This window comes from Alexandromys fortis, unplaced genomic scaffold (assembly GCF_014885135.2).
Source record: "Alexandromys fortis isolate MF-2015 unplaced genomic scaffold, M_Fortis_MF-2015_v1.1 scaffold_209, whole genome shotgun sequence".
Taxonomy (NCBI): Eukaryota; Metazoa; Chordata; class Mammalia; order Rodentia; family Cricetidae; genus Alexandromys; species Alexandromys fortis.
The window spans coordinates 1,705,701-1,716,121 of record NW_026068090.1 but is presented as its reverse complement, the minus strand read 5'-3'; the positions used below and the strand labels follow the sequence as shown (position 1 = coordinate 1,716,121).

Here is a 10,421-nt window from a genome sequence, read left to right as displayed (position 1 = left end):
TCTGCCAGGTTGGTGATGAACCCAAGACCTCTATGGCTGCTAGGCATGGGCTCTTAACACTGAGCAAAATCCACCTCCCCACCCCCAGCTTGTTTCTTCATAACCCTGATTCAAGGAGCCTAGTCATGCCACGCGACCTTAAGACCATCTTCATTTCTCTGTGAACACTAGCCTTCCTGTCCGTGATATGGGAATGCATGACTAAAAAGAATTTCTCGTTCTTTTTCAGTCGATTCCATGTTCTCTGGCGAAATGCTCTGTAGTAGAGGGCAACTCATTCCTTCGCCTGGCAATTTTATGTTATTTCTTCCTGTCCTCCTCCAACGGCATAGGCCTGGCACCTGCGGCCAATTGTAAAATGACTTATTCATGCTCAATTTCTCAGTGAACATTTCTCAGCTGACAAGGAGGGAGGGTACCTTAGGGACCGAGAGGAAGCAAAATCGGGAATTCTCCTCGCTGCAAATAATCAAACTGAGAGCGTGGCCCCTCTATTCCTTAGAAAATTCCCGTACAAACGCTGCAGTCGGGAGAGGGGAGCTGGAGGCGGGGGCGGCCTCTGCGCCTGAGTCGGCGCCAGCCCTCTCCCGCCCACGTGCGCGCTCCCGGAGGAGGCGCGCGCGCCCCAGCGGGCTGGCGGGAAGGCGCGCGGGAAGCCCCCAGCTGCCTTCTTGGAGTGGGGGAGGGAGAAGGGGGGGGGGGAAGCGTCTGGAACGTTCCACTCGCAGAACCGGGGGACTCTCTCGAGCCCTCCGCCGATCAATCCATGAAGTGTCCCCCCTTCTCACACCGAGATCCGGAGCCCCGTGGCGCGGCGCCACCCCTCTCGGCGCTCCCCTCGGCCGCCGGAGCGGGGCGCTGTGGCGCGCGCCGGGGCCGGAAATTCCCGCGGCCTGAGTGGTTGGCGGAGCCCTAGCGGAGCGCGCAGCCCCGCCTTCCTCCTTCCCGGGCCGGGCGGGGGCGTCGGGCGCCGCGAGGGCCTGGCTGCCCGGGTGGGAGGGGGCGCCGCGGCAGCCAGTGCAGCCGAGCCGCGCGGACGACGGCGGCCGCTCCTCAGCAGCCGCCCGGCGAGCCGCGAGCCCCCCAGCGCCCCCGCTCGCGGCCCCCGCCCCCTGGCCGTCCCCGCCTCCTTCCCTCACACACCCCCCGGGCCGCCCGGGCCCCAGGCCTTCCCGGCGCTCCTCCTCCCTCTCTCCAAACTCCGCTGCTGTCCGCCTGCCTCGCCGTCTCCGGGGCGACTTCTCCTCCTCAGGCTCTCCTTTCACACACAGACACACACACACACACACACGCACGCGAGCGCGCGCGCGCTCTGGCTCGCTGGGCCGCCCCCTTTTCTCCAGCCCTGCTCACCCTCACCCTCACAATCCTTTAAACGCTGCCGTCGGGGGTGGGCGGAGGATTGATGTCCCTTCAGCATCATGCAGCCGCCGCCGAGGAAGGTGAGGGCGCCGCTGGCGGGGGTCTTTGGAGGTTTGGGGGGTGGTGCTGTGTACAAAGAACGCGGCTGGGGCGACCGCTGCGCCCCCTCCCCCTTCCCGCAAGGGACCGTGACCGCTCTCGCCTCTTGGCTCGTCACTGAGTTGCCGCCTGCTCCGGGCAGGGGGTCGCGTGTGTGAGGTGCCTTTCCGACAGAGGGGCTGCCAGTGCTTGTCCACCACACTAGGGAGGACACTCCCTCCCCCCTAAACATTGACTAGAGGTTTTCGGGCATGCATATGTGTGTCTATCTGCATGGCAGTGCTGCCCAGTGCAAAGTGCATTCTTGGGGCTGCAGGGAGGGGAGGCGGCAGAGCCCCTGAAGATTTGCAGAGCCTTGTGTGTGTGTGATTTTTTAGTCTGCGCCAGGTTCGAGCCCTCTAGTTGCTTGTCGACACCCCACCCATTGGCACATTTGCCGGGGGGGTTTCAAGTCTAGCCTCACGATTTGGCCTGTTTTTCCCACGGGGCTGCGGAAAAGAAGTTGGTACGGTCACCGCCCTCCCACTTCCCAAGGGAAAGTAAATTAAGGATTGACTGGTCCTGCTCCCCCCACCCCGGCCAGCCCCGCCTCTGGCTAAGGGGCCAGGAAATCGGTGGAGCTTCCAGTTTGAAAGCCAGGACCTGGCGATGCGTGGCTTGAGCTCTACCGCTGGGGTTTGCATGGCCTGGGTGGCAGTGACGGGCGCTCTGGGGCTTGCCAGCAGCTTCCCCGCTGCGCCGCCCTTTTTTTACCTTCCCGGCGGCTAAGGCTGTGTCCTTGTCTTTTTACATTTTTCAGTTGGATACTAGATAATCTACTTTGAGAAGTGGGGAGAGACAGTTATAGCCTCCCCTCGTGGGCAAACATTTGCCACTCATCGTCTCTCTTTCCTTTCCTTTCCCTTTCTTAATCTGGATTTCTCCAGTTAACTCATTCCCCCACCCTTTCCGCCTGCACGTGTACCCCAACTCTCCCTGTACCTTTGCTCGGGTGGTCAGGATTCCACCAGAATCGTAAACCAATCGCAACCCCCGGGGTCCGGCCTGGCCGGGAAGACTCCAGCCAGCTGGCTTTGGCGGTTCTCACTGTTTGAAGTGGGGCTGCCACCTGGCCTGGCTTACTGGGTTAGTTTAAAAGCCCTGCATATGCTGGCAGGTCACTTTTTCAGTCTCCTTTGTGAGAAAGAGATTGTGATTTGATGCGCCGTCAGAGTGGAGGGCATCATTCTGAGATACTGTGCTTTCCTGCAGTCATTATGGTTTTATATTATGTAGTTTATTCATGCATAGTATTTCATGATTGTGTAGATTTCAGTTGCTAAGTATTAGATACTGTATGGTTTCTTCCATCTATGGTTAATGCCTGTAGTTTTGAGAAGAAAGAAGACAGAATGACAGCTTGCACTCTTTTAAACTGTATTTTTAATGTTTTTGAATTTTTATTCGTCCCTGTTTTAGATTCTTTGGCTAATTTTTTTCATTAGTTATAGTTAAGTAATAAAACTAGGTGGCAAATAATGAATTTTTTAGTCTTTAGGGAGAGGAAAACTAGAAGTATACATTCTAACAAATATTGTCTTCTTTAAGTATTTTTTCTTGTTCAAATGGTAGTAAAAGCCTTTATAAATACATGCTATGTTTTAGGTGAAAGTTACACAAGAACTGAAAAACATTCAAGGTGAGCAGATGACAAAACTTCAAGCCAAACATCAAGCAGAATGTGATTTACTTGAAGATATGAGGTAAGATTACAGTAAAGGGTTGGAGAGCTGCTCTATCTGCCGCTGAGGACCTTTGAGTTGCCAAGACCCGGGATCTGATGATGGAATTTCCTTTTGGATTTCCTGCTTTCAGGCTGCAGAGTTTTGACTCAGCTGCAAGTTAGAACTGGAACTAACAACAGTGCACTTTCCTCAGTGTGCACATACTACTGACAAATAAGGCCTCAAGAGCCTATCAGTCAGTTTGTAATCACTCAGCTGAAAATTTTTACAGCTTTCCACCAAGTTGTAAGTTATTTATTGGCTTTAACAATTCTACACAGGCTTTTAAAGCTGACACTATGGTTAATATCTGGGACGAGCCAGTCACCCCAGATAATTTAACTGTTAAAACATGGCAAGTATAACTTTGTCCAGATGCACAATTCAGTGAGAAATATTTGTCATATTTTATTAAAGTAACTTATAGTCGTGATCAGGGGAACTGTGGATTTGTGAAAATGAATGTTATAACTGAGCGTAGTAAGATGGACAAGGTGGCACATGTCTGAAATCCCAGTAACCTCAGCTCTCTGGAGGCTGAGGTAGGAGGAGCACAAGTTCAGGGCCAACCTGGGCTACAAAGGGAAACTCGTTTTCAAAAAAGAAAAAAAAAAGTGGATATTATAAACAAGAGCAGAAAGTAGGAATTATTTTATTAAAGGAAGTGCCACTCCCCCCTCCCCCCCCACTTTTTTACTTTATGGGGCAGGATCTCTCAGTTGTAGTCCTGGCTATTCTGGAACTCACTGTGTGGACCATGCTGGGTGGAACTCACAGAGATTCTTCTGCCTCTACCTCCCAGTGCTGGGATTAAATGTGTATACCATCTGGCTGGAGAGATGGCTCAGAAGTTAAGAGCACTGGTTGCTCTTCCAGATGACCTGAATTCAATTCCCAGTGTCCACATGACAGCTTACAATTGTCTATAACTCCAGTTTCAGGGGACCTGACGTCCTCACACAGACATAAATGCAGACAAAACACCATTGCACATAAACTAAATAAGTCATTAAGGAAAAAAATGGTGTGCACCTCCATGCCTGGCCTGTCACCTGTAGTGCAACTGACAGTTCAACAAATATTTTTGTAATGGATAAAAGATGACCTGCATATTCAAATAGAGCAGCTCCAATTCTTCCTTCCTTCCTTCCTTCCTTCCTTCCTTCCTTCCTTCCTTCCTTCCTTCCTTCCTTCCTTCCATTCTTCCATTCATTTATTTAGTTTCTTGGTTTTTTGAGACAAGGATTCTCTGTGTGACAGCCTTGGCTGTCCTGGAACTTGCTCTATAGACCAGGCTGGCCTCTACCTCCCATGTGTTGGGGATTAAAGGTGTGCACCATCACTGTCCAGCCCAATTCTTATTCTTAATTACAGTTATCAATGCCAGGTGGTGGTGCACACCTTTAATCCTAACACTTGGAAGGCAGAGGCAGGTAAATCTCTGTGAGTTCGACGCCAGATGGTCTACAAGAGCTAGTTCCAGGACAGGCTCCAAAACTACAGAGAAACCCTGTCTCGAAAACCAACAAACAAACAAACAAAAATACAGTTATCAAATTAGAATTAAAACTGTAAATCATTAGGCGGCTATTTTCCATAGATCCTGACATGTTTCATGACAAACATTACCATATATTATTAGGATAAAATTATGTATGTTTCAGATAGCTGAGCTGTTTATGGCTCGAAGATTTTAAAGAGTTTTCCCCCTTGTGCTTACTTTAGATACTTTTAATGAACATTCCTTCCATACTACTATTTTTTTAGGAATTCTAAGGCATATATATCTATTTTCATTCATTTTGAATATAACCAGGGTTGATTTTTCTGACTGGAAATAGCATTATTTCAAATCTAAATTTGTTTCTCTTTTAAAATAATTGTTTAGATTTTTTTTGTGTATATGTGTATATCTTTGTGTGTTTATCCCATGTATATGTAGGTACACATGTATGTCTTTGTGTGTATATGCCATGTGTATGTTAGATACATATGGAGCCTAGGAAAAAGTGTTGAATCTTCTGGCATTAGAGTTGCAGGCACCTGATATGAGTACTGAGAACTAAATTCAGGTGTTCTAGAAAGTGCACTTAACCACTGAGCCATCTTCTTGTTTCTCTTTTTGTGTCTTTTTATTCTGTTTTCTTCATATGGGCTTGTGGTGGGGGTTCAGGTATTTGCTTTTTTTTTTTTTTTTAAGATTTACTTATTTATTATGTATGTGATGTTCTGCCCGCATGTATGCCTCAGGCCAGAAGAGGGCACCAGATCTCATTATAGATTGTAGTGAACCACCCTGTGCTTGCTGGGAATTGAACTCAGGACCTCTGGAGCAGCCAGTGCTCCTAACCTCTGAGCCATCTCTCCGGCACCCAGGTGTTGGTTTTAAGTTGCACTGGACATTGAATCCCAAAGCCTTGTATACATTCACAGCTTTCACAAGTAAGTTTTTGAATTAAAAAATTCTTCTGTAAGATACTAAAGCTTGATATGATTAAAAATTCAGTTTAATCATCTGTTAAGCGTACTAAGATATTTCATAAAAATCTCTAGATAAAAGAAGTAATCAATTTTTGGGAAGATTTCAGGAAGGAGAAGTTAGTGTGTAACTAGAGATCTCTTTGATGGTGTCATCTGAGGACCTCTAGATTTCATGTTTCTCCTCTTTGTTTGTACCACACTGCACGAGCGTAAGGTCAAGAGTCTGGACACTGGAGTCATTCAGTCTTGGATTTCTGTCCAAACTCTTACGTATTAGCCATGCTGACTTTTGAAAATTGACTTAACCTTTCTAAACTTTAGTTTTCTCATTTGTAAAAGGGACAAGAATACCTTTCATTCATGACGTTATGCAGATCAAGTAATAGTGCATACAGATGCCACATAAATTAAAGTTGATATTGATTGGTGCTCCTGCTGTTGCTACTGTTTGAATTCCTTCTACTTCATCTGCTCTCCTTTGCGTCATTATAGCAATATTCTAATTACCACAGCAGTATCTTCGTGTTTTCCTTTCTTCAGTCTCTTTAGTAGTCTGTCTTCCTTCCACATCCTCATTAGTTCCTCTTTTTGTGGCCTAAGACCTTGTGATAGAATGGCTGTAGACTTCCTTTTCTGCTTTAATTCTTAGCATTTTATGCATCCTTTTTCCTTTGGCCACTCAGGACATCTAATTATTTGTATACAGCTGTGGTTTTCTTCCTCCTCCTCCTTTATTTTTTATTTTTTTATTTTTGCATTTTCATGTAAGTTTTTACCTGGGCTGTCTTGGAACTTACCCTGTAGGCTAAATTAACCTTGAATTTGTGACCAATCAATCCACCTGTTTCTGCTTCCTGGGACCTGGGATTGCAGGTTTCTCTGTGTAATCCTAGCTGTCCTGAAACCTGTTTTTTTTTTTTTTTCTTTGAGCTCTACATTTTTCTCTGCTCCCCTCCCTCCCTCTCCCCTCCCCCAAGGTCCCCATGCTCCCAATTTACTTAGGAGATCTTGTCTTTTTCTACTTTCTACTTCCCATGTAGATTAGATCTATGTAAGCCTCTCTTAGTGTCCTCATTGTTGTCTAAGTTCTCTGGGATTGTTGGTTTGTAGGCTGGCTTTCTTTGCTTTATGTTTAAAAACCACCTAAGAGTGAGTACATGTGATAATTGTCTGTGTCTGGGTTACCTCACTCAATATAATGATTTCTAGCTCCATCCATTTTCCTGCAAAATTCAAGCTCTTGTTATTTTTTTCTCCATTGTGTAAATGTACCAAATTTTCCTTATCCCTTCTTCGGTCAAGGGACATTTAGATTGTTTCGAGGTTCTGGCTATGACAAACAAAGCTGCTATGAACATAGTTGAGCACATGTCCTTGTGGCACGATTCCTCTGCTGAGAGTTCTCTGTTTAGGACCGTACTCCATTTTTTTTTATTGGATTATGTGTTCTTTTGATGTCCAATTTCTTGAGTTCTTTTTATATTTTGAAGATCAGACCTCTGTCTGATGTGGGGTTAGTGAAGATCTTTTCCCATTCTATAGGCTGTTCCTTGCTGACCATGTCCTTTGCTTTACAGTTTCAGGAGGTCCCATTTATTAATTGTTTCTCTCTGTGTCTGTGCTGCTGGGGTCATATTTAGGAAGTGGTTCCCTGTGCCAATGTGTTCAAGTGTACTTCCCACTTTCTCTTCTCTAAGGTTCAGTGTGGCTAGCTTTATGTTGAGGTCTTTGATCCATTTGGACTTGAGTTTTGTGCATGGTGATAGATATAGGTCTATTTTCATTCTTCTGCATGTTGATATCCAGTTATGCCAGCACCACTTGTTAAATATGCTTTCTTTTTTCCCTTTGTTTTTTTGCTTCTTTATCAAAGATCAGGTGTTCGAAGATGTGTGGATTGATATCTAGGTCTTCTATTCAGTTGCATTGGTCCTCCTGTCTGTTCTTATGCCAGTACCAGGCTGTTTTCAGTACTGTAGTTCTGTAGCAGAGTTTGAAGTCAGGGATTGTGATGCCTCCAGAAGTTCTTTTGTTGTACAGGATTGTTTGGCTATTCTGGGTTTTTTTGCTTTTCTATATGAAGTTGAGTACTGTTCTTTCAATGTCTTTGAAGAATTTTGCTGGGATTTTGATGGGCATTGCATTGAATCTGTAGATTGCTTTTGGTAAAATTGCCATTTTTACTATGTTAGTTGTGCCTATCCAAAATCATGGGAGATCTTTCCACTCTGAAGCTTGTTTTATAGATCTGCCTGCTTTTGCCTCTTGAGTACCGAGAGTAAAGGCATGCACCACTACTGCCTGACTGATCATGGCAACTCTTAGAAAGCGTTTAACTGGGGTTTGCTTATTGTTTCAGAGGTTTAGTCATGGACTGCATGGGGAGCATGGTGGCATGTAGGCAGACATGGTACTGGAAAAGTAGCTGCGTGTGAGGGAGATGCACAGACAGGCAGGCTGGCGCTGGAAACCTCAAAGTTCACTCCCCTCCTGGACACAACAAGGCCACACCCACTAATTCCTCCCAAGTAGTACCACTCCCTGATGACATAGTGAGTCCGTGGGGCCATTCTTTTCTTTTTTTTCTTTTTGGTTTTTAGAGACAGGGTTTCTCTGTGTAACAGTTCTAGCTGTCCTGGAACTCATTTTGTAGACCAGGCTGGCCTTGAACTCACAGAGATCCTCCTGCCCCTGCCTCCTAAGTGCTGAGACACCACCACCTGGTATGTGCCTGTGGAGATGAGAGGTTGAAGTTAGGAATTTTCTTCAGTTGTTTTCTATCTTATTCACTTTGTGTGTATGCATGTATGGTGTGTGTGTGTGTGTGTGTGTGTGTGTGTGTGTGTGTGTAAGGCCAGAGGTGGTTGTCAGGTATTTTTCTCAATCATTTCTACTTTATTTGCTGAGAAGTAGGTTCTCTTGCTGAACCCCACGATCACCATTTAGGCTGGTCTATATCAACTTGCCACAGGGGTCCTCCATCTCTGGGTTTACAGACAAACTGCCATGCCGCCTTGGCTTTTTATGTGGGTGCTGGGGAACTGAACTCTAGTCCTCATGCCTGGCAAGAACTTTATTCACTGAGCCATCTTTTCAGCCCCTCTCCATCATAGTGTTTGATGCAGAGTCTCTCACTGAGCCTGGAACCCACTGGTTAGCTCGACAGGCTGGTCAACAAATCCCAAGGATCTTCTTGTCTGCTGTTTTCTAGGCAAGCACCACCACAGCCTACTTTTACATGTATGCTGGAGATCTGAACTCGGGTCTTCATCTTTCATGGCTTCATTACTGTGCTTTTTGACATAAAGTCTATCTCTATTATATATAAGATGTATTTGGGCATGGTAGTATATGTCTGTAATCCCAGCATGTTGGAGGCTGAGTCAGGAGAATTGCCATGAGTTTGAGGCCACCCTGGACTACAAAGAAAGTTTCAGGCCAATTTATGCTACCGAGTGAGACCCTGTCTCAAAAAACCAAAACAAACCAACCAAATAAATAAAAATTTAAATGCAGATTCTGGTGTACCAGGCATTAGCAGAATATTTTAAAGGAGTCAGTGCACTATTTTTTTCATTCTCATATAATTGTAAGTACCATATACCATTACCTGCTAAAATACCCTTTTAGGTCTCTCAGTCTCTGTCTGATGGTTCAAAGATGCTTTTGGTTTGCAGTCTCACTCTTGTGGAGTAAAGTGGCTATGCTTGTGTTACACAATTAAACTTCTGCTTACACAGAACAAACAAAGGTGCTCAAGATTTTCTGTAGTTTCATGTGATAGGAAAAGTTCTGTAGTCCCTCTGGAAATATTATGCCTTCTTGGACATGACAGTTAAATCCATGAGTGTCCTTAAGAATGCGTTTTACACTGGGCGTGGTGGGCGGCACATTTCTTTGACCCCAGCACTTTTTAAAATTTATTTTTTATGAATTCAGTGTTCTGCTGGCATGTATACCTACATGCCAGAATTGGGCACCGCCACCACGTGGTTGCTGGGAACTGAACTCAGGACCGCTGGAAGAACAGCTGGTGCTCTTAACTGAGAGCCCAAAAGCTGGGGATCCTCTCAGATGCAGAGAGCCACTGTTCTCTCCAGATTTTTTTCCCCCTCCTGAGACAGGGTTTCTCTGTGTAACAGTCCTGGCTGTCCTGAAACTCCCTTTGTAGACCAGATTGGGCTTGAACTCACTGAGATCCTCCTGCCTCTGTGAAGCACGATTAATAAAAACTCAGAGATAGATATTGGTGTTCAACCAACTCAGAGAGATATTGGGGTTTAACCTGAATTCAGAAAAGCAAAGCAGCCAGCCACTCTTACCTCTACCTCATGTTGAAATAAGGAGCGGCGGCGGGGCTGCATCCCCAACACCCCGGCCGCTTGGCTAGCTCATGCCCGAAATAACAACACACAAACTGTATTCATTGAAACACTGCTTGGCCCATGAACTCTAGCCCTTACAGGCTAATTCTCGCACCTGGACTAGCCCATTTCTAAGGATGTTTGTAAGCACCCCAAGGTGCGCTTACCGGGAAGATTCTAGCCTACGTCCATCCTGGTCGAAGTTTCATCACATGTGCCTGGGAGAGCATAGCAGGGCCTCTGCTCCAGAGAGCAGAGCTGTTGGGTCTCTCCGGGAGCAGAGCAGAGTCTGACCTCACTTCCTCTTCCGCCCAGAATTCTATTCTGTTTACTCCTCCCATCTATGTTCCAG

At 46.1% G+C, this 10,421-nt stretch overlaps 1 protein-coding gene across 2 annotated transcripts in view; it reads left to right on the top strand.

The window, feature by feature from the left end:
- The first annotated feature begins 934 nt into the window (after nt 1–934).
- Nucleotides 935–10,421, top strand: part of Fchsd2 (FCH and double SH3 domains 2) — a 215,965-nt gene continuing 206,478 nt past the window's right edge. Inside the window, exons 1-2 of one of the 2 annotated variants that reach the window (XM_050122646.1) lie at nt 935–1,442; nt 3,106–3,203. In XM_050122646.1, coding sequence (XP_049978603.1) covers nt 1,422–1,442; nt 3,106–3,203 — 119 coding nt within the window. In that variant the 5' untranslated portion in view covers nt 935–1,421. The remainder of the gene's footprint in view (nt 1,443–3,105; nt 3,204–10,421) is intronic. The other variant, XM_050122645.1, reaches the window with a different exon arrangement.